The sequence below is a fragment of the Seriola aureovittata genome, chromosome 3, assembly GCF_021018895.1.
Source record: "Seriola aureovittata isolate HTS-2021-v1 ecotype China chromosome 3, ASM2101889v1, whole genome shotgun sequence".
Classification (NCBI taxonomy): domain Eukaryota; kingdom Metazoa; phylum Chordata; class Actinopteri; order Carangiformes; family Carangidae; genus Seriola; species Seriola aureovittata.
Window position 1 is genome coordinate 11,213,848 of NC_079366.1, and position 24,811 is coordinate 11,238,658.

Sequence of the window (24,811 nt, forward strand, 5' to 3'; positions counted from 1 at the left end):
GGCCATTTGTAGAGTATAAACAGTTCCAGAGAGCTGCAAAATCCATTGCTCGAAGCTGTCTGCCAGTCACCAGGCACACTGAAAATGAAAAGCTCTACCAGCAAAGAGTCCATTATAACCCATGTTGTCTCATAGAGTAAATGGGCTTCATGGCTGGCAGGTAGCATATTCTTCAGTGTTCTTTAAAGAAAATTAATGTTCTATAGTTTAGAAGGAGTGGCAGAACATTTGATTTAATATTTTATGTGAGTCAAAAGATGGATGTGGTAGTTGGTCAGTAGTAATCAGATATTTAGTTGTTTTCTACTCTCCTCCTCTACCCCCGTCCTCACACACACATGCTGAGCACTTGTGACTTTTCATCACATGTGTCTCTTCTGCCTGTCCGGTTAAGACAGGGAAGCAGCGTCACTCACATAGGCAAAAGACCACTAGCAGTGATGTTATGCTAGTGTACATGTGCTAGCACTAGTCGTCATGTTAAAGGGAAGAGACATATGTCAGTTTCAGCTGCTGGGCAGAGGTCAGACTATAGAGAAGCAGTGCAGTGTAGTGTCAGAGGTGTAACTTGGACCTCCGCTTCCTGTCTTTTCAAGGTTTGTGTGTTTCTTCCAATACCACCAGGTGTGCTTTTCAATATAAGCCTGTAGTAGTGTAGTGAATGTGGTAGTAAGTCTGTACAGCTGTACTGTGTTGGGGCTCTGCATAGAGGCAGGATTTATGGTTGTCTGTGGAATTGCAGTGTGTTTGGACGCTGTGGGATATTTTGTTGGATGTTTCTCTGGACTCAGTACAGGGCTATTCTGTAGAGTCCACTGGACTTGAATCCTTCCTCTAATTTGTTACTTCCTCCGATGAAGCTCTGTGGACTGATTAGACCCATGTGGCGTTTTTGTTATGACTGCGGACCTGTTTTTGATCTTTGTGAAAGTGAGGACAATGGGGCTCAGCCTTGGACTGTCAAATCAGAATGCGTTTGTTTTTTGGCGCTGACTGAAAAATTTTGAAACAGTTTGCCAAAAGTATTTTCATAATTTATACTGTGTTGTTAGGCCACCAGGTTTACATTTGCAGAAATGTGTAAAAGAACTTGCTGAACTCTCATATTGGTTGTGATGTTTGTTAGTGTTAATGCATATTTAACTTTAAAGCTGAAGGTCTGCCATGTTTTCAATGTGTTTTTTTTAAGTACACAGTAGGAAACAGTTATCCATTAATTTCAGCCGATTTTGACATCAGCTGTTTGTGACCCACATTTAGACCGTAGAAAATCCCAGTCAGATAATTATGTTTTTTTGTGAAATGAATGATACAGCAGTGAATTACACCTGTCTTTGATGATTGTCAGTTGTTGTCAGTCATTAACAATAGTTGTTTTGTTGATTGTGGAGTTATGGACGTGTATTGAGAGGTGAGGTGAGTTTTACGAAAATTTAATACTAACAAGTTTTTTTTTTTTAATGTAAACATCATTTACTTCTTATGCTTTATTTTATTGATATTGACTTACTATTGATATTATATATTTTATTATATTTCTCAAGTACTCTGGGTTGTTTACAGCGTACAGTGTGATCACCATTCTCTGGAAAGCCATAATTTAAAATACAATAAGAAATTGAAAGCATGTGTTGAGCTAAGTTCCTGTTGGACACTTGGACTATCACACTTTCTCGTCAGGCTTTGCACCTGACATTAGGCTTGGCGCTGGATGAGAAATCCTTGCCTCAGGAGCAGATGGGAGTAGAAGGCCATTTCAAATATTACAGCCATTTCTCCATGTCATGTGATTATTTGTTCAACAGATCCATAAAATATTAGGTGTGTTTTCACAAACACACGACTGACAGGAGCCAGGACAGTATCACTTATAAGAAATTCTTGTTACGTTCACAATCACTCATGTTGTTTTATTAGATAAGTCTGTAAAATCTGGCCAAACGTTTAAAAAATAGTATCTGACAGGCAGAATTAGCAAGAGATGTCAGGTGTCAAGTAGAAAGAATAAAATTTATGTTTCAGAATCTATTCTGAAACTGTCCTTCACCTTACACTCCGTTAAAGCCTCTGATTGACAGGTGTGTCCTACATTAAAGCCAGAATATGTTTTAAAGTAAGTCATCACTTCTTCTTCACTTTAAATACACACAAACTGTGTTTTTAAACATGCTCAATAAATAATTTGACTTGGCTCATATTATCTTTATTTTTAAGCCTCATGAACATGTTTCTTTATCTTTAAGCTTTGTTAACCTTATTCCTTTTTATTTATGAAACAAAACAGAAACATGTTGAAGTATGTAAATTTGGAAATCTGGTAACATGCATGAGTTTTTAAAGTGACTACGAGTCTATTCTTAAGACTGAGCTAATACTGTCTGTTGGAATCGAAGCTCTGTCGTGACATGACTGAGTGTGACACTTTTTTCAGCTGTCAAAGGTACAGTATAGACCTTAATCCAAGCGCTATTACGTATTTTCCGCAAAGAGTTTATAGAATGTATTCACCCTTAAGACAGTTCTTTAGTATAGAAGAAAAGTAGAATATCCGCTTTTGCTTATGTGTTTTAAATTATGTGACTCTTAACATGTTAAAATTAATTTGTTTCCTTCGTCAAAAACTAAGTTAATTGCTCCTGACAGGTTCCATTCTTCAGTAATAGTTTTTTGTCTGCTGCCAAAACCTAATAGCAGCCGTGGTTCCCTGCATCGCAAGAATTAGCAAATATCTGATGTATAATATGTTTTTTTGATTGCTCAACAATTGACATGTCAGTGACGACGATTAATCACAAGATGTTTGTATTCCCAGTTGGTGTAAAAAGAGTCTGTTTTACATAAATAACACTTTGCTACGCTGCTCTCTGCTCTTATGCAGAGACTAAATAATGCTCATGATTTAGCAGATCTTTGGTCTGTTTGAAGAGTGGGTTTCACCCAGTGTCTGAATCATTGGGTTTATCAATTTGTAATTTAAATTGTTGTGTTATTTACACCTTACATTATACATACAAAACATAACTCAGTTTCTCTCTCTGGGACTCTCAGTGCATATAGTTACATATATTGTAATGCATTTAAAGTGCATGTATCATAAATTAACAGAATGATAAGCACATCCCATGTGTGTGTCCTGGGAGGTGTCCTGGTAGTGTGGCTGTGAGGGCTGTTTCAAAGTAACATCATTAAATCACAGTGAAGTGTCTTCATTATTACATTTGCAAGCTTTTCTCTCTTGTCATCCCTGTGTCACTCTTTTAAAGTCTTCCCTTTCACACCTGGTTTAGGTTTGTTTGACACCTATATTCTCTATCGTCATCACAAGACTGGTCTGAAGTGTCTAGCACACTCTGCCAGCTGCCCAAGAGTCCATATTAGTCTATTAAGGACACTGTGTCTCGGGATGGCAGAGGCCAACTCTTGTATTTATAGCTTTGAGTCATAAGTTGGAATGGTGTAAGTGTATCTCTCCATCAACATGCTTGTTCGCTTAAGAGTGTGTACAATCGGCAGCAAAACTGGAGTTTGTCAATTGTTCAAAATGCATCAGGTATCATAAGTACATTTGCCACATCTTAGATTGTCAAATGTTATTTTGCACAAGTATGGGCCTATTTTAACTTTTTGTTGATATATCTATCACAGATGCATAAAACCTAAACCATGCAAAAATACCCATGTTGTCCTTTAACTTATTTCTTAAATAAAACTTTTCTGAACAAAAGTACAAAGTGCCTTACAGTGCAAACTTAGCAAAATGAGGTTTAGTCTAAAACGTCTACCAGATGTTTGATCTAAAACACTTGCACTCAATCACATACATATATATAATTTGAAATAATACTTTTTAAGCTTTAAGCTTTTATACCAGTCATACCTTTAGTGACTGAAGTTGCCATAAATTACATTTTCCTAAAACATGCTACAGCATTATCTATTATATTTCAAATTAGTGGGGCAACAGTGTGAAAGTGATCACGTGGTGAATGGTTTTAAAGAATTTGAAATTAAAAAGCGTAATTTTCTTTGTAATCAGCAGCTTCAGCAGATTTGATTTCCACTGTTGCCCTAAGTTTTAACTGGTGAGCAGCCTGTCTGCGTCAGAGTTGACTGGACAAATATTATGGTAGTAAGCCATAACACTGAGTATGACTATTAAATGAAACAGGTATACCAAAAATAAAGGTATATTGGTGTAACTATGTCATTGTGATGTAGAGTTGCAGACACAGAACCAGTTGTTGGAAAATTAGATTCTTCTTCTGTGACAGAATTACAACTGTATTGCTAAGCTGAAATTGCACAACATTCAAAAGCCTTGACTCAATACATTGTTGTAACAATAACATTGAGTTTCTTAAGTCAGTATACAGTATATAAGTCTTTGTATTTTCAGTCATCTCAAAATGCAAAACAAACGTACATAGTTTAATTGCGTTTTCGTGCTCTAGCTCAAGAGTGTGATGGCAGTTTATGATTTGGCAGTGAAATCACAAGACCAATGACAACTATAAAAGCCAGCCGGGAGACTGACCTGGACGTTCAGTTGCGTAAATTCATTTTTATGTCTCTTGAACTTCTTTGTATTTTAAAGGGACAACCACAACCGGCTTTGTAATATATATATTGTTTTTGAAAGATCTGTGTAAACATGAGTACAAATAACCATAATGTGTCAGTATCTCCATGTGCAAAAGTTTATGGCTGACAAATCTCTGTCTAACAATTTAGAATTTCACCCTGCATAATCGGATTGGTCTGTCACCTTTCATCAGGGTTGGTAGGAGCAGTGGCTAGATAGAGGGGTGTCAGGTGCTTAACATAGATGATGTGATGAGTAGTTGAGTAGACTAAGTTTAGACAGCATGTGAGAGCATTCATCAAAAATTGAAAGGACAGACCAGTCAAACAGGGTCATGGCACCAGTGGGCGATGTGGTTTTAATTGGTTCTATTACAGCAGTTTGTGTTGTAGGAAGCTGGTGTGCAGTACAGTATACCAGTAGGAAAATAGAGGCTTGGGCCACTAACCTTTTGATATTTGAACCATGCCCTATTCAGCTGTCTCTCTGTTACTTTAACTACTCTTTCTTTATTCAAGAAATTTAAATTATGTCATACCATCTGTCCGTGGTAGAAATGCTGTGAAAGATTAAATCCATTATTTTCCACTCTGGCGAAAAGTAATTGAAATGATTAGAATTGCTCCTGTTATATAATCTTGAGACATCTTGTTACGATGTCCCATGATAGCTCTGGTTTACACAGAAAGCTAGCAAGAGCAACAAGACTGAATAGTGGAGCGGACACAGAGAGTCTGTTCATGGTAAATGGACCAGTGTAATGACACAACGTAGGTGGTATCAGGAGGCTACTGTCTGCTTATGTCTACGGTTCCCTGACTTAGCGGGTGATTTTTTTTGTCAGTAAACTGGAAAATCATTTCTGCGAAACCAGGAAACAGACAGGCGGGTTTCAGTATTTGTTTTACAATTACATCATGCCCTCCATATTCACATCATTCCCAGTTCAGTATACCTAAACCATTGTCCCGGGTTTTATTGCATTGGGTGGTGGTTGATAGATTTACCAGAGCAGGTGTAGGAAAAAATAAATAATACAATATAAGATATTATGGGCGTATTGCAAGTGGAAATAATGAACATTTGCTTTTTCCTTGCTACTTTCATCAGCCATACCACCAAAGGATAGGTTGAAGAACAACTTCATCAGCAAACTGCTGTGTAAAACATCTTGGCACTGATTACTTTCTTTTGTTTGTCCTAAACCCAGCAGCACTGACAGCCAACTGATGGCTGTGCCCAACTGCCCACCATCTGCTGGTTGATCAGTTTGATTCAACGTGTTTGCTTATGCTAGCTGTGGAAACAGTTGTGTGAATATGAGGAGCTGAAACTGAAACTGAAACAGCCAATCAACAAGAATAGGAAAACAATGGTGCACTGAGTAAATGTCTATTTGAAATACCAGTAATTTATCTTTTTCTGTAGTTTGATGGTTAGTGAAAGTAGCAAATTTAACAGACTCATATGCCAATTAACCCTTTTCTACTGTACAGAAGTGATTGTTGTTGGTGTTTTGTGACGTACATAAAATTGTCTGCACAGCCACAGTTTTTCCATTAGCAGTCAATAATTCTATTGTAGTAATGGTTGAAAATGGTGTGAAGTTAAATGTGAGCAGGACAATGTTATTTCCTCCTATTGAATGTTGAGGAAAAGTTTTGCTACTTTAAATACAAGTCACATTTGAGACTGATATAACATTCACAATAACGACCATGCATTGCCCTTCTGTGCCAGTTGCAGTAGGCAGCATTAAGTGTATCCAATCGGTGTTTAAAATTTCGAATAGACATTTGCTCTTCCTCCACAACCCACGCTTCCATAACATACATAGCTTGTATTAATGTGGCACCACCCAATCTCATTGACATTGGTTGCTGCTGGCATTGTTCCTGCATTCATGTTTCCTCCAACTCCATTGGAGGGTTGCAGAGAACTCGTTGCTGTATATCCTACTTACATTCCTGAGCTGGCAAGTCAGAGTGTCTGAGCGTCTGCAGACTCAACTGACATTATGTCATTTATAATAAGAAGTAGTGAGAAGCCGCTGGCTCTGATTTAGAGTCTGTTAAAAGTGCCTAGTCTGAATCCCACCTCCTTGCTTATGATCACACAAAACCTCTCAGCTATTGTGTGGCAACTAGCAAGTGATTCAAGTGGATTAGTCCTTTGAGATTCATGAAGTATGTGATGTTTTTGTTTCCTACAGCATCAGTGCGATACCTGTAGACTGCACCGATAAGAAAGGCCTCCAGGTCGGTGGCCAGTTGCCAGGCAGTGTGCAGGCGGTGCCTCAGCAGCAGAACCAGCAGCTCCTCCTGACTCCAGCCAGCCTCCAGCTTGCTCAGCTCCAGGCCCAGCTCACCCTCCATCGCCTCAAACTGGCTCAGGGGGGCAACACAGCCACTGCCGCCACTGTTCTCAATCAGGTTCTTTCCAATGTCGCCATGTCCCAACCCCTGTTCAATCAGCTACGGACTTCGACTATGGTTGGGAATCCACAGGGTGCCTTCCCCACGGGAGTGCTAGGATTTCCCTCTTCAAATTCAGCCTTGGGGGCCTTAGTGGGTGCGGGATACCACCAAAACCCAGGGAATGTAAGACTGAACCATCCTGGTGGAGGGGGCACAGTGGGCCAACAGGGTGCGGAGTATGGTAAAAAGTCAGGTTCAGCTTACCCCTCTGATACTGACAGGCGTCTTCAGTACAACTTAGTTGGAGGGACATCTGCAGCATCAGCCACTGCTAGTGATGAACATTACACAGTGATAAACACTCAGGCAAAGAACATGAACAATGTTGGTTTTCAGAGAGATTTCTATGGGCAGGATATACAGGGGCAACAAGCTGGATTTAGTGTCAATGAGCAGAACATAAATGTTTATAACTCCCCTGGGCAGAAGGAGCAATGGAAAGGCCCCAGTAGCATGAGTCACACTGGAAAGATGGATATGGTTTCTAATGCTGCCACTGTGTGGACAGCAGCTGGGCAGCCAATTCGTTCCCAAACGGAACTATATAACCCAGAGGAGCCAACCCCTGACCCCAAGTTCAATCACAGTAGTGGGGGTTCCTCGTTGGGTTCAAGTGGCACACAGGGATTTGGGGGCTACCAGCCCCTGCATGGAAGTGAGGAAACCAGAACACTTCAGCCCTATCAAGTCAATGATTACCATGCCATCACACCCACTCAACTGCCACACCAGTGTAGCATCTGTGACAAGAAGGTTTACAACCTCAAGGTGAGTCAACTGATCAGTCAAAACATAAATGCATGCTTCTTTTGCAAATGTTATTGTACACCACAAACTATTTTTTACTATTTTTCAAACTATTATTCACCACATGTGAACATTTGTCAGCTCATACCTTAAAAATAGACAATAGAGAATAAAACAAGCAGGCAACCCAGTTTCACTAACTAACTAATCCAAGATGTTGTCTCTTTAATTGCTTTCAGCCATGAGCTTATACAGGGGGTATGTAAGAGCTATCAGGGGGGTGGGCAAGCAGTGAGCTTCCAGTGTGTCCAAGCTGTTTGAGTCTATGTTTGGACGGTGTGTTTGTGTGTGTGTGTGTGTGTGTTTGTGTGTGTATTTGTGTGTATGTGTGTGTTTGTAGGACTGGGACCAGCACGTGAAGGGGAAACTACACCTGCAGAATCGAACATTGTACACAAACGAAAGGTGAGTAATTTGCAACTCTAAAATTCACTGGACAGAGTTTAAATTGGGTTGTGATCGCAACATGTGCTCCCCCATGTCCTTTTATTACCCTGCAAGAACTTCAGATATTCACAAAACTAGTGGCTTCACACAGTCTATTCAGTTTTTTGTTGATTGTCAAAAATTGAAGTAAGATGTTTGCTTTTACAACTATCTCTTACCATGGTTTGGTAATTTCCTCATTCTCTTACAAGCTGTGTTTAAGTGTGATTTTTTTTTTTTTTTTTTAGATTAACAATATATTGATCATTCCAGAGCAAATCTCTCTTGAGTGTAGGAAGCAATTTATTTTCCTTTTCCTTGCTCTATATACAGCTGTCTTAATGTTTCTATGAATATGAGCTCTGTCACAAGATATGAGTGAGCAAGGCAGGGGAGCAGCAGCTAAAATCAGCCTTCTATGATTGTTGCAGCTCCGCCGTGGTATCAGCTGGAGCTGTTCACTACGCTGTCAGCAGGCCTTCTGATGGAGGTCTGAAATCCGGAGGGACAAACTCCATGGTCTACTCTGCTGCAAGTCAAGGTAGGATAACCCATTCGTCACCACCACCTACCAAGTGTCCCTTTTTGCTGGAGATGTTAGAGTGATGTTTTTCTGATGGCTGGAATATGTGAAACGGAGTGATAAATGGAGGTCAGGGAGTATTTTTAGTTGGGTGAGAGTACTAGGCAACATGTTTTTATAACGTGACGCAGTCTATTTTGATATATTGACTTATAATAAAGTGTTTTGAAATCCAAAATATCAAGACCACAGCACTAACCCAAACCTTCATTCATACTTGTTGGGGGTTTATGACTTTTAGTGCACATATTATAACTGCAAACCCACAAAGCTTATGATCTGTGTTGTGCTTTTCTACACATAAACAAACTGAGCACCTGTTCTCTATCATAGCAATCCTATCTCTCTACTGTATTACATATCCCTGTGTATAATTACTTTAAGACATACATCTGTGGGTGGTCCAGACAGCAAAAAACTCTCATTGTTCACAGTTTCCATGGAGTGGATCTTTTAGCAGCCTCAAGTTGGAGAGATGGTCTCTCACTCTGAGAACCATGGTTACACATGTAACCTTTCAATAGCTGCATTTAGCTGCACACGCTTTTTTTCCCATTCTGATTGAAATCATTCGGACTGAAGATTTCGGGTTTACTGTTCACATGGGATATGATTTACTATGGTCTAGTGTTTACATGCACCGGTGCATGTAAACAAAACAGCTGTGTGACATGCACAGAAGTGGTGAATACATCGTCCATTTGTCTTCCTTAGTGGCTGTATTAAAACAAACTCTCTGTAGAGGGCCAAATCAGCTATGGAGCCGCCATTTTTGGGAAGTGGAGAAACGTATGCCCCCCACCCATTTATGTCATGGCAGAGGGCGTGCGCAGAAAGAACGCAGTCAGAAATCATTTACGTGGTACAATTTTTATTCTGATTGGTTTATGAAAAGGTTTAATCTATCCCCCTCCAACCACTATAGAGCATTTTAATTCTTTTGGGGCTTTTAAATTGATAATAATCTGAATGTTAGTCTCCATGGAAACATATTTGTTGGGTCTTTGTCCTCCAGTTAAGTATTCAGTGTTTAGAAATAAAATAAGAAGTGTCTTCTCCCCATCCGTCAGCGCTGAGAACATGTTTTGAACCCTTTTCTTTCAACCTAGTGTTTTCAAATAAAAGTAAGAGTTTGAGTGAGACATTTCGTTAGCAATATTTATAACATTGAACTAATGTAACTTTTCCCCCAGATTTGCTTTACTATATGAGGACAATTTCAAATTGTTTCCACAGATGTATCCTCAGGAGCCAATACATCATACTTGCCAGCTGCAGCCATGAAGACTTATCCCATGTCAGACACAGGATTTGCCTCACACCAGCCAGAGTCAAAGGTCAGACAAATGTTTGGATTTTTTCACAGAATCATTAGAGTCTGATCTTAGCATGTAAATCAAATTTTGTGACAAGTTCTGAAGAATGTTAGCGACAAAGGAACCTCTGTCGCTCTCGAATTTAATTATTCTATTTAATTAAAAAGTGATTTGTAATGTTTGACCCGTGTCTATGACTCTTGTAATAATATACTTGGGGGGGGGGGGGCGCAGTTTTCATTAGTATTCTAGTATTCTTCAGTGCAGAGTAAGAGGGTCAGACTGAGTGGGTATGTTATCATATTTTATCTCTGTTTAGGTTTTCACTGAATTTTCCTGTACACTGCATCTCTTCCATGTATCTTTAAAGACGTTGCTCTGTAGTAGGAACACGTATGTAAGGTGTGTAATGAATGGATGCCAAATGTGTTTTGTGTAATGAATGGACCCGGACCCCCTTGTTGACAGCTGCTGGGGCCCAACAGCAGGCTTTGTCCGGGCTTGACAACTCTTTTCCAGTGAACTGGATAGCCAGGCAAAGTGTGTAATTAAATACTGGGTAGAAACTAGGTGTTGAGATTTTTCATTAATCCGTAGTTTACTACTTCAGGATTACCCAGCCCCTGGATGAAAATTTAAGCTGTGAAATATGGCTATAACAGGAAAAACCTCTGTATATAGGAACATTTTGTTTAGCAGTGAACATTGATGAAAATATTCATACTTTGTTTTGAACTTTTTTTCCTTTTATTCCTACTTGCATTAACAGATTCAGTTCATTTTAGGCAGGAAATATATTTAACAATTCTACTGTAAAAATTTGTTAGGACCAGACACAACTCAGCTGTGTCTTTAATTGTCTGCCTTTCAGAACAGAAACGGTTTCATGTTAACTAAAGCAGCAAGTTCTGAACAGACCGATGCTCCAACTACGTCACACGCATGTAACTGCATAGCGAACTGCATTTCAAAAATCTTATTTTAATTCTACTTACAGACATAATCAAGACGATGTATAATCACTATGGCTGAAATGTAGAACTTTTGTGGACACTGAAGAATTTAATAGGCTGCATGGTTGGTTAAGACTTTGAGTCACAGTAAAAAGAAAGAGATGAAAATGTACACAACAGCACAGCAACAACAAATTATGGAGACATACTTTATATAACAACAACTACAACCTGGAAAGACGCTGAAAATGTACCACTTGGATTAGAGCAGAGGGTGCAAACTGTGGAGGGTTTCCAATAATGAAGCATAAGTAAATGTTAATCCCTTCACTTTGTCTTTGGCTTCAATTAATAAGGAATATTCATAAGAGCTTATCTGTCAATACTTGCAGCCCAACAGTTAGTTTGTCTGTCCAGAAATGTTGGCTCTTGACTAGAGCTGAAAAACGGCAGCTGTCGATAAGCGCCCATCAAGACGGCAGGTCTCTTAAAAAGCACAGTGCAGATAGTGAGCGAGGTGAAAGGGGGTCCTAGCAAACCTGGGGAAAGCTTAGTCTGGTGCCCAGCACATAGATTTAGGCAATATATTGTTTATTTGTCTTAGCTGCTATTTTTTTAAACTCTTGTAACATACCCTACCGCCCCTTGAATTTCAATGTCCAGAAAATACACTGAATAATGTGCATCTGTATCTACTTGCAACAGAGTTTATATGAAGCACATTAATCTCACTGCTCAAATGTAAGATTCTATTTTTAATGTTGCGTTACTAAAATAAACATTATTCCATGTTTAAACATCTTGGGATTTTCACAGAAATGTAAAACAAAACTCAGCAGAGTACACATATAATAATTACTACAACCATTTATACAGGTAAAATAAAGCTCAGCTGTAGAGTGAAAATAAGATATAAAGAAATGTGTTTAAGACCTGAGATAGGGGGCTGTAACAGATTCTGTAGTTCTTGTTTAAATTATATCCCTTCTTCCATTCCAACAAACGTTTTGTGTGGCTTCGCTTTTTCATGTCAACCATTTGTTGTTCTCTTCCTGGCACTATTTAACAGGAGCCTGATCTCAGTTATGTGAAAGTCATGGTTGGTTGGTTATTGACAAAGGGTTTTATTGGATCAGTGGAAAAATATTTATAGGCTGTGCTACATGAGCTAATGTTAGTTGCTATAAACACACACCTGTCTAAGCAGAACAGGTGGAGTTTTATTGTTTGAGGTTTGAGCAGAGCACTCACACAAAAGTGCACGCACAAACACACACAATGATAATTTGTGAACTTTTATTTGTACGTGTGAAAATTAAAATGTAAACACATATAACATAACATTTGTAGAAACAGACTGTAGAAATCAAACTAGAAGAAAACTCCTTTGGTAAAGTAAAATTGAACATGAATTTCAATGAGACTGATTTTTGATCGAAATAAAGAAAACCAACATTACTATAGACCTGTACATGGAGGCTCACATACATGTGCCTAAGCACATACATGCAAGCTTGCACATATGCATGCTTGCACATACACAGACGTTCCTTAGTTTGGACTGCACTGTCCAGCAGCCCAGTTTTTAAGTAACACAGTAGCTACATGTGAAAACAGAACTCAAACAGAGATAAACACAGGATTACAGCTAACTGCTGTAAGGAGCACAGACCTAAAGACCCCTGGGTCGCACCCCCGGGTAGCGGTGTAAAGTTTCAGGCTGGTGAGAGACTGGTAAAATGATCTGAGGAATTGGCGTGCAAGCACTCTGTGTAGGAACGTGGGGAAAAACTGTGAAACCAAACTGACCATCTTCCTGGATCCTCCAACATGTATCCTGCTTTGTACAAGTAAACAGGCATGTCCTTAGGACAGATTCCAGCTTATGTCAATCAGCATGCTGTCAGTGAAAGCACCATGTGAAATGGTTGTTATACTTTACACCATCTGGCTCTGAGTTGCCAGGTCATGCTGTTGTCATAACACATATGGCTGAACACACTGTGGCAGGTAAAGCCATTAACTTTGACTGTAAGCTGTAGTCTGGGGGTGTAAATTGTCTAATCAGAAGATTTATGAAAAAGTACATCACAGGAAAAAAAATCTGTAAATTATCATAACTGTTTTCTTCAGGTTAAATTGAGAATAACAACTGTAAAGTCAAATAATGTATAGATGAGAAACTGTAATTAACTCATAAGGGTGCAAGGTACAAGGTGTATTTCAATCACAATTAATTCCCAGTTAAATTAAAATACTTTTGACAATTATTTGGAGCTGACCCAGCAGATTGGCTTAGTAGATTGGTTTGTGAGTGTGCAGTTACATAGCATAACTGCACTTCTGGTTTGCGGTCAACAGAAACAGCTACTGTTTGAAGCCTGAGCCAACCTCGACAGTGATATCAATGCTGTGGTCAAACTGTCTGGGCTTTCAGACATAGACAAGGTTTTACAGGTCAGACATTAGTGAACATAGTGAGCAAAGAAGGAGACTCTTGTTCTTTCTAATATTCCAAAGACATAAACAGCCTATTTCTGGATCTGTTTATTGAGCCCAACCTGCATTGACCTTTATATATTCTGGTGGTGGCAGTGGCATTGGCACAGAGCTGTTAATAGAATTATCACTCCTGCATCTGAAGTTGTTAATGTCATCTTGCTGGCCAGAAACCGTTAAGTTGTGGCATAACAATCCAGTAATCTGGCTCATCTAAAGCCAAATCATCCAGGTCTCTTGTTTGGTATTGAATGAGCAGTAACATAGCCTTTCCACAATTTGTGAATAGAAATACCAGTTCAAAATCTAGAGCATCCAATTTGTAAGGGACAAAAGCACTTTTTAAAAAGAAGGTATGAGTCCTCAATTTATTAACTACTTCACCATTTCGGTCTCAAGTCATCATTCAGGATTTTGTGATATAGAATCACATGTTATTAATAGATTATTTGTGATCAGTGTTTCATGTGTTCTCTGAATATGGATACAGTTGCCTCTGATTATGTTTCGACATGCATAGTGCAAAGTGACTTTGAGATCGTAAAAGTTTCCTCCTCCCCCTTATATAGTTCATACTTCATGGCTATTGGACCCAGTGTGAAGTGTATGTTAGTGTTGGGTTTTCCCTGAACAAATTCCCTGTAAAAACACAGACCCTGGCTGCTGGTCTGAGGTGGAATTAGGACTCCCAGTCTGTCCCTGCACATGGGACTGTCCATCAGGTCTGTCAGCCCGAGAAGCAGGAAGAGGAGGAGGGGCACAGGGAAAACTGCAGTTGCAGCATAATGGTAGCAGAAATAAGACGCCGTCATATAACAAGCTGAATTTACAACTGCTTTCTACAGCGATGTTAAAGGAACACGAGGTATCAAATGGTATGTGCAAATACTAGTTTGATGATGAATGTACTGTAGATAGACAGAGCAAATAGTCAGTGGTTGTTGCCTTTGTGTTTTTAAGGTGATATGTAGATATATTGGGGGAGCTAATGAGAAAGATGAAACAACCACTAAAAGGGAGTCATGCAGCTCATCAGAACAGTAAAGATGCACACTGCTCTTCTTTTCCACATATTTCTGAATCACAACATCCAGAGTCCCCGCTACAGTGGAGCAAGTTCTTTAGATTATTTTTGTCAGCTTCATTGTATGTCTGTTCTTTAAATTCTAATTTTGGCAGAGACAGATGTTGAAAAAAATTGTTGGTGGTGAGTCAAAATAGGGAAAGATGGAGCTAAAGATTGCAGAGATTTTAGGATAAATAGTTAAGCAGGGAGTTGGAAAAAAGAGGGCAGTAATAATTGAGCTGGAAATGAAAATGGAGAAAGAAAAGCTGAAAGAGAAAGAACCAAAGACTTGAACTGTTAACTTTATTTGTTATAATGCAATAAAGCTATAAAAGTAAATTATGAAAGTAATAAGCAATAGATTGTCAGAAATAAATAAAACATGGCTACTTAATATAACAATTTGGTTTTACAGTATCTAAAACCAAAATGGATGATTTTACTTTCACCTTCTCGGTACTATATCTCTGTAGCCTTCTTCAACTCCATGAAAAAGGCTCGACTCATTCCTGTGTTACTCATCTTCATATTTCCTTTAAGATAAAAAAGGGGGAAAGACAAATGGATGTTGAGCAGTGCAGGTGTCAAATGTGGGAAATGTCTGGTCCCAGTCAGCTGACAAGTCTCCAAATCCAAACAAGAAAACTTCCATTATCACTGCTGCTCTACTGCCAATTAACTATTAATAGATGCAATGAGTTGGGCTGTATCAAGGAGGGAACATGACATGACATCCTGTATGATAGTGTTGCATTGATGTTAGACAGACTAGTTTCCTACAGTATTCTTGACTGAGATTTTTGTAATTCTCCTTTTTTTTTTGTTATCAGTCCAACAGTTAGATGAGAAGGTAAATATTGATTTCGAGGGTTAAGCCTATCTTCATATTATTACTGATAACACCGTCAAAAGTGGTGGTGTTTTAAACAATGCTTATGGTTCAAAGTTTGTCTTTTTTTTATTTTTATTTGCAGCCATTTCCACCCAGAAAAGCGACCGTAGGGCGTGTTGTTCACATCTGCAACCTCCCTGAAGGCAGCTGCACAGAGAATGATGTCATCAACCTGGGACTACCCTTTGGCAAAGTCACCAACTACATCCTCATGCGCTCTACCCATCAGGTACAATAGATTTGGTCAATTATTTGTTATTCATATTTATATAGCAATAGCAAAATGTAAAGTCTGACCCACATTATTTTTATAATGACAATATATAAAATTGTGGCGATGAACCTACAGAGAATTATCACCTGAATCTGCAGCTCACCATGGCTTTATAGTACTTTATAGCGAGTTTCAGCTCGTTGTTTAAAACTAGACAATGAGCTGTTGTCGTTTTCAGCCTCTGCAGGCTGTTGTACAAGTTGTTGCTGTTGTCAGAGAAAAACTTCTAAAAACCCACTGTACACTATCTGCTCAGCACAGAAAGATAGACAGACACAGTTAAAGAATATATAGTGGAGCATTTAGCAGCTGAAGAGCCAGATATTTACCTCAAGAGTTGATAGAGACCAAAACAAAGCTAAATGAGAGCGGACATTGGCTTTCCAGGTAAACAGAAATGTGACTCCAAATGAACTACAATGTTGCTCTGTAACTGCTGGATTTCTAAATAAGCAACTGTTTGCTAACATCTTTGCCACTTTAACTTAAAAGGTCATGATATGTCAATGTTCTGTTTCTGCTGCCTCCAAGTGGACAAAAATCAGTTATTGCAGGTTTAAAATCATACTAATGATGTAAAATTCAGGCAGTTTAGTTTGTATGGTTTAATTGCATCCTAACTGAATCTCAAAATCATCTTAATAGTCCTTATGTATTTGCACAGATTTCTGTCCTGATGTGCTCGAATTGCTGTGACTAAATTACCAATGTGCATGTTTATGATTATCAACAGCTTTTTTCAGCTGTAACTGTTATGTGGTATCACGTACTTCGCCATAGCTTGCTGGCGGTTTAACTGCCAGTATATGACAGCTCACTCAGGTTCAGAGGTTTCATTTATCAGGAGTGAACCGCACCATTAATATCACCCATATCAAATTCAAGGCATTCATACTAAAATCATGGTATTGGTTACGGAGACTAAAGCAACTGTTCTGGTGATTTATTATAGTAATGAAACTTGATGCCTTGTGATAATAATTTTCAAAGATTCGCTTGCATGCAGTTTGACAGATATGAAATACTGTATGTTATACATCCTGCATGAAAGAACATATAACTGTCAGGAGGACATTATTGTTTACAGCAAATTTCTCTTTTCCCATCAGGCATTTCTGGAGATGGCATATGTTGAAGCAGCTCAGGCCATGGTTCAATACTACCAACTTACTCCAGCTATGATTAGCAATCAGAAACTTCTCATACGAATGTCTAAGAGGTACAAGGAGCTGCAACTCAAGGTAAGACTTAAAAACAAAGTGAACAGTGTGATGTCCCTGAGGGGTCACTATATCATAACAGCAGCTGCTGTTTTAGGTGATGACTAAAAAAAACTTTTTCCTGTTTAGAAACCAGGTAAAGATGTTCAAACGATCATCCACGATATCAACTCTCAGCGGGAGAGGGATGAGATGCAAGAACTTGAACAGTAAAGCAACTTTTAATTCTCCTTTCAGTCACAAATGGTTGATTTTGTGTCACTGAGTTCTTTGAAGCACCAATAGAAATTTAGTGATATGAAAACGTCATAGATATTAACTTAATTTGAATCGGTGCAATATTTCTGAACAAAAAAATTCCAGCACAGTTTTACACAGAGTAGTTTTAGAAGATTCCACTGTGTAATCTGCCTATCATCTGTCTGCAGCTACATACCAGAGAGAGCTCGCTCCCGTAGCCCTATCAGCCGCTCTCTGAGTCCTCATTCCCATAGCCCTAGTTTTACATCATGCAGCTCAGCTCACAGTCCCCAGGGGGCACCATGCAGAGGTCCAGAGAGGAGCAACGGCTTCGGCCCCTGCCGGGGCTCTTGGGATTGGTCATCACACTTAAGAAGGGGTGAGGACGAAAGGGAAAGGGATGACCCATGGAGGAATGGGGGAAGCGTGGATGACGATCGGCCTAACGGACGGGGAGCTGACCGTCGAAAGGCCTACCAGAAACCCATGGATCATATCAGCTCGAGATCTGCAGATGAGCGAGGAGGAGGTGAAGATCGGATGAGGGGCAACAGAGACTGGCACCCACGAGGCAGCCCTCAGGGGATGTCCTTTAACACTTACAGGAACATGGAGGACGACTTCTACATGAAAGAACAAATGTACAAGTCAGACAAGCCGCCCAGACCTCCATACCAAAGGCATGACACAAAGCCAAAGAGGAGGGATGGTGGTGACTACCATGGTAGGCCAAGGCATTCTGAGTTTGAGATGAGTGAGGAACCACTTTGCAGAACACCAGAAGAAAAGAGGCAGAGTTCGCCGGGCAGGGGCAGGAGCAAAAAGACAAGCAGGAGGCACACCACTGCAGAAAAACACGAGAGAGAGAATGCTACTGAAAATACCGTGAGTAACTTTTGTAAAAGTACACTATTGTTGTATACCTGCTTTATGTGACACATTCTTCTAGCAACTAAGTCAATTCTTTTCTCAGGATCGCCAGTCAAAAGAAAAATCGGTTTCACCTCAGCGAAACAATAAACCAAAAGAGGCTACTGAATGTAGTAAAGATAGAGAGACTGTAAGTAAACACTTTGATCTGTATGGAGTCAGACTCTTATTTAACCCTTAAGTGTAAATGTGTTTGTACCCTCTTAACAAGTCTTTTCTTGATCCATTTCCCAAGGAGAAAGAGTGGGAAAGTGGAGTTGACACTGATGAGGAGTGTTGGTATCCTAAGAACATGGAGGAACTGGTCACTGTTGATGAAGTGGGAGGCGAAGATGATTCCATTATTGAGCCAGACCTTCCTGAGCTTGAAGAGTACGTGTCCTGCCCCAAAGAGTCTGCCCAGGAAGAAGCAGTTGAGAAGCATGAATCACCACCTGCGCAACCCTTGGAGGAGCAGGAGACATTTAACAAGAAGTCTAACCAGGAAGAGTCCCGCGGGGCTGCTGGAGACCAGGCTGAAACATCTGTGACTGAGAAAGCAGAGAATGTTTTAACTGAAACCAGTCATGAAGAACAGAAACCCAGCCAAGTGACTCCTGAGCTGCCAACCACTAACCTCAGTGACTTCCCCAGTGAGGAGTTCAAGGCTGCACTGGAGGAGGCATGTTTAGAGGATAAAGTAACCAACTGTGGGCCATCCGAAGAGCCAATGGAAAATCACAGAGTATTAGAGGACAGCAAGACCCAGGAAGTAGGACAGGTCACGGAAATAATCACAAATGGGGCACAACTCAAGGATGACATTCTTAAAAAAGGTACTTTATATGAGAAATCTTTGTAGCTTTGTGAAAACTATACAGATTTCTTTTCAGGATGGTCAGTTAATTGTTACACAAACATGCTTCAGAGTAAACCACAAAGAAAGCCTCTTTTGAAGTATTCTTAATATCACTGGCCTGACTCACGGAACAGATGTCACATTTTTTTTGCTCTAGCATGCCACTTCAAACAAATGTTCCACCTTTTATATGTTATGAACCTATTAATAGCATCAATATTGATTAATCAAGGCAGCCAGTACCGCATAAGAGTGTTTTGATTTCGTTATAGGCATAATAAAATAAAATCAGTGAATCAGTAAATTAAAAACAGCTGTGGTATTCCTATATATTCCTCATGGATCCTACTTGAAAAAATATTTGTCTAGTAAATTTCTCCAAGTGGTGATTACAGAGTCTCAGCGACAGGTGCGCAGGATCAAACACTCTTAACTAGAGAACAAATGGCAAAAATCCTGCACACTGTCCATCACTTGTACTCACTTAAAGAACAACTTTTCGGTCCTCAGCCCCTCATGAGGCAAAATTCAATTCAGTTGTCTTTAGCCTGCTGAAGACAGTTTGGTCGGTTGCTGTCCGCTCTGTTTCTGTACTGTTAACAAACAGCTGGCTCTGGGGACCGAGGCGTCCAAACTGAGGTCAGAGTTGATGTGGATTAAATGGATCGTTACTTCAAAACTGCTTACACGCCGCTCATGCCTCTTTTTATGTGAATTCCCAATGGGCTCTACTTCATAAAATGTGATTCCTTTTCTTTATTCATTGAGTGGTAGTAAATCTTCTTTTCTGATAATTTAACTGCCCCAAAATTTTATGTTGGAGCGAGCCCCATCCCTCCACCAAGTTCAAATCAGTTTGCTGCATTTGTGTAATCCTGCTGACAAATAAACAGACTGTGATAAAAATATACTGTCGGGAAAAGTAAGTATAATTTCTAAGGGGGTTTTGTGCATCCTGCCTTTCTCATAAGTTGTATGCCTTTCACAGAGATGGAGGCCCCCTCACCATCTCGTGAGCAAGACAAAGCTGTCAGTGAACACAGCATCCCATTGGGTAAGCATAACACATTTTATTACTATTATGAGTGAGTGTTGGAGAATAGAGAATAGACAGAATTACTGAGGATGTTAAAACATAGTCAGTAAGGTTCCTATTTTGTCAGCAAATATAATCTTACATGAAATAGACTGAGCATTACAATAATCTGATGAATGATGAAAATTGAATCAGGTTTCTCTGGCTGTAGTCATCCCAGCGTCCTCGGGCTGGTCTATATTTAAACGTTGTCACAGACAAGTCTTGAGCCTGTGGTCTTAGTCCTAAAGATACAGTGTTATCATGTACACCATTAATAAGTGCACTGACAACCTGGTGCATTAGCACTCTAATTGACTGGAATTGCTTGGCCACTTGCTGACCTATTTCCGTGAGCAGGTTGTGAAATGCACCCCGGAGAGATGAGTATTTATATTATCATTGGGGCTAGAATGACATGGCCAAGCACATGGCCGGTGTTGGACCTGCTGCATGGAGACTTACATAAGCTCTGATGCAGTGTGGCAACAATAGACCACAGTACAGACTCAAGAGCTGTGTGTGCCGTGAGCTGTGTTGCTATTTCTGTTGTATGATACCCCAAGAGTGAGTGTGTCTGTCCAGAGCAAACTGTGTCCATTGATACCAAATATAAAACGCTGAAGAGTCGTCTGGTTGTTGTTGTTGCCATGTTGGTCATTTTTTATTGTCACATTGATCTGGAATGGGAATACTGACAGCCAAGTGTGTGTTGTTGAAATGTGCTCACCAGAACAGTGTGTTGATGAAGGACTGAAATATCATGCATAATTGATCTTCCTGTCTAATTTCATGTAATCAAGATAAAGTAATTGTACTGTGTGTGTATATTAATACACACAAAGCACACACATAGAGTCAATCACATTGGCCCCATGTTGTGGTTGAAATATAGAGCAGAGTGGTGAAGTGAAAGGTCACATTATTCAGCCTGCTGTTGACAGAGGCATTGTTTGGTTTAAATAAATAAGACTGACAAAAATGTGAATGAATGAGAAAAACAGATTTACAGTAAATAAAAGAAACTGTGTTTTCTTTACTTTCCTTTTACTTTGGTTTAAAATGGTTTGTTTTCATTTCCAAAGTAAGACAAAAATTGTATCATTGAATCAAATGGATTCCAGTGTCACTTTAAGTTCTACTCACTGGAAATACCCTTTGTGAGTTCCCTCATGTGTCGTACTGATTTCTGGGTTTGAATTCTAATTGTTGTGTTCACTGTCTAATAGGAGTGGAGTTCATTGTGCCAAGGACCGGTTTCTACTGTAAACTCTGTGGATTGTTCTATACCAGTGAGGAGAATGCAAAGACGATACACTGCCGCAGCACTGTACACTACAGGAACCTACAGGTACACACTGCACAGTGACACGCCAGTCCTTCAGCTGACAATGATGACGAGGGCAAGTTTGAGTTAAACAGTTTCCTGAATTATATGAGCATACCGACCCTCAGTAAATGAGTGTCTGCATCACTCACTTTTATTCTTGTGGGTGGTGTGTCAAAAATTGAAATCTATATGCCTCCACGCTCGACTGTACTGAGGGCACTGCTGGTGGCAAAACTCAAGAGATTACACCACCTGTTTCTGGGTTGGTGAGTAATCACTGTGTTTCATACTCAATATGTACAGTCCATTCAACAGTTCATTTAGTTTAATCAGTGACCAGTCAATAGGCAGAAGTTTTATAGTATTATTGATATGATAATTGAGATTAACACTCATTAATCAAGGAAAACACTGGTTCCAGGTTCATAAATTTCAAGCTTTATATGAATTTAGATTGAATGTCTTGGTGCTTTGTTCTGTTGGTTGAACAAAACAATTTAAAAACATCTTGGGCTGTGGTGTGTTTTAAAAAAAAAACTATTTTCTGACATTTTAGAGTGTAAATGGTTAATTGAAAAAATAATTGATAGATTAATCAGAAATGAAAACACATGAATGCAGTCAGATCACAGCAATATATAGCAGCCATATATACCCAGCACACACACATGCCTGTAAACTTGCAACTGTATTAGGTTTCTGATTATTGGCCATTCAGCACCAAGCCATCTTGCATTTCTCTCGTCCCCGGCAGCTGAGCCAAACCAGATGAGCGGCAATTCCCTAACATTTGATGGATTACATTCCAAGAGGAAAAAAACAGTTTTAAACAGTTGTGCTGTCTGTCAAAGCCCTGTGTGTGTGTCTGTCTGTCTGTCTGTGTGTGTCTGTGTGTGTGTGTCTGTGTCTGTGTGTGTGTGTGTGTGTGTGTGTGTGTGTGTGTGTGTGTGTGTGTGTGTGTCTGTGTCTGTCTGTCTGTCTGTGTCTGTCTGTGTGTGTGTGTGTCTGTCTGTGTGTGTGTGTGTGTCTGTGTGTGTGTGTGTGTGTGTGTGTGTGTTGTGTGTGTGTCTGTCTGTGTGTGTGTCTGTGTCTGTGTGTGTGTGTGTGTGTCTGTCTGTGTGTGTGTCTGTGTCTGTGTGTGTGTGTGTGTGTGTCTGTCTGTGTCTGTGTGTGTGTGTGTGTGTGTGTGTGTGTGTGTGTGTGTGTGTCTGTCTGTCTGTGTGTGTGTGTCTGTGTGTGTGTGTGTGTGTCCTGGTGCTTAATAGTTTTACTTTACTCATTCTTCTGACCATAGTTTTAGTTTTACTAGTTTTAATTTATTTACTCATCTACACAGGTGAACCTCAACATTGTTTCTGCATTTTAAAAGGATTAACTGTATCTCATTTAGCAGGCATTCTGCAACCATGCAAGTTTCTATGTCCATTATTATAATAAATTCAAACCTAGAATTATCTTTCTATGTTGGCTCTGACAGTTGTTTTAAAATCAGATATATAATTTCTATTTAGTTTCAGTTTAAAATCAAATTGTCTTCTTTAACTGATTTTTGAAAAAAAAAGTAAACTAAACCAAACCAAACCATTATTGAGTCAGAACCTATTCTCCAATATTGAACTGAAACTCGTGGACATGGTTTTACCAACATGACCTTTTGGGGGCTAATGCATATATTTTTCAGACTGAAGCTGGAAATCGTTGATATTAAATGCAGATACCTAATACACACATTTAACAGATTATAATTTGTCACTTCATAATTGTATTTGTTGAAAATCATACCAAAAAGTATTTGCACTTTTTAAAAAAATTTCAAGTAGCCAAAAGTGTTTCGTAAAATCATGCAATTATCTCCACGATGAGGGACGTGGAAAAGACGGACCAGATAGTTGTTTGTCTACAATGGTGACATTTGAGATTCTGCTTTCTTGTCCTTTTCTCTCTTGAAAAAGACCGTGGTCCACTGGTTCTAATTTGGAGAAAACACTTAATCTTATAAAAGACCTTTTCTAATTATTCACAATGTCTGTTACATTTTGTATTGTTGTATAAAATATATTTAGATATATTTTGGATTATAGATTTTAACTTTTTCTTTTCTCCCACGCAGAAATATCTATCTCAGCTGGCAGAGGAAAGTCTGTCGGACACACTTTCTGAACCCTCAGCTGCACAGTGACATAAGCTAGACCTCTCACCTTTTGGAAAGATTCTTGTACGTGTGATGTTGGTGCCAGGCTATGGTCAACTACAGCATAGATAATGTGACACATGAAAGATAGAGTATGTGGACAATTGCACTGGTTTTGATATTTTGGGGGGAGAGACGACTGGATGTCTAGAATGGCATTGATAATCCCAGCCAAAGATGCTCTCAATTTTGTACATACCTAAAGTGTCATGTATAGTGAGGCTACAATATTTAATTTCAATTTGTTGCTTTTTGGTTTATCAATTTTCTTACTGTTTATTTTATTTGGTTGTGTGTGAATTATTTTTTCATTTTTTGGAATGGAAATGTTTTTGCATTGAAGTCTATTTAGTGAAAAGACTTATATAGTATGGGTTTATGTTAGTCTATTTTCTGAGTTTAAATCAATTATTCTCATGAGATAACCTCATTTTTAATTTGATCTGTACATTGTCCTAGCAACAATGACACATTTATAGCTGCAAAATGACTTGAAATATCAGTCAAGGAACCTTATTACTCAGTTAAAAAGCTGAGGCAGACTCTCAGGTTTGTTGTATTTGTTGAACAGATTTCGATGTATAGCACGATAAACAACATTTACATTTTTATTTATATCTGGGGCTTTAAAGGCTCTTGCCATTTTTATTTAATTCTGTGCCAGTTTGTGCAATACATTATCTGTCAGGTAAAATGTTCATCATTTGGACAAATAATGATGCAACTATGCAATCGATCTTTATTTTATTGAAGATTTACGTCAGATTTAATTCATAAGAAAATCTCAGTCATATCTGCCAACATATAATGCCTTAAATATTAAAGACCTTAAACTGGACCATGTGTTTAATTTATCACAGTTAAACATGCAGTGTTTCATGTTACAGTGATTTGTTTCAGAAGGATTGTCAAGCCAAACTCTGTTTTTGTATACTGTGAATATTGATCCTGTGACATTAATGATAGTGTCGTTTTCATATGATTTTTCATGTGATTTTTTTTTTTTTGATGGAAAAAAATCTTGAATAAATGTTTCAAATACTTGAGTTGCCTCATCAATATTTCAACAAATACTAATCATGTCATAGTGCCTGGAACTAGTTTCAGAAGGT

The 24,811-nt window shown here is 39.1% G+C and overlaps 1 protein-coding gene across 1 annotated transcript in view; it reads left to right on the forward strand.

Annotated features, from left to right (window-relative positions):
- The window catches only part of rbm20 (RNA binding motif protein 20), a 48,145-nt gene extending 23,400 nt beyond the window's left edge, over positions 1-24,745 (forward strand). Inside the window, exons 2-14 of the mRNA XM_056372894.1 lie at positions 6,795-7,827; positions 8,207-8,271; positions 8,724-8,833; positions 10,112-10,212; positions 15,684-15,830; positions 16,985-17,116; positions 17,225-17,304; positions 17,524-18,220; positions 18,309-18,395; positions 18,501-19,080; positions 20,092-20,157; positions 21,408-21,529; positions 23,619-24,745. Of these exons, the coding sequence (XP_056228869.1) occupies positions 6,795-7,827; positions 8,207-8,271; positions 8,724-8,833; positions 10,112-10,212; positions 15,684-15,830; positions 16,985-17,116; positions 17,225-17,304; positions 17,524-18,220; positions 18,309-18,395; positions 18,501-19,080; positions 20,092-20,157; positions 21,408-21,529; positions 23,619-23,687 (3,289 nt within the window). The 3' untranslated portion in view covers positions 23,688-24,745. The remainder of the gene's footprint in view (positions 1-6,794; positions 7,828-8,206; positions 8,272-8,723; positions 8,834-10,111; positions 10,213-15,683; positions 15,831-16,984; positions 17,117-17,224; positions 17,305-17,523; positions 18,221-18,308; positions 18,396-18,500; positions 19,081-20,091; positions 20,158-21,407; positions 21,530-23,618) is intronic.
- The last annotated feature ends 66 nt before the right edge of the window (positions 24,746-24,811 follow it).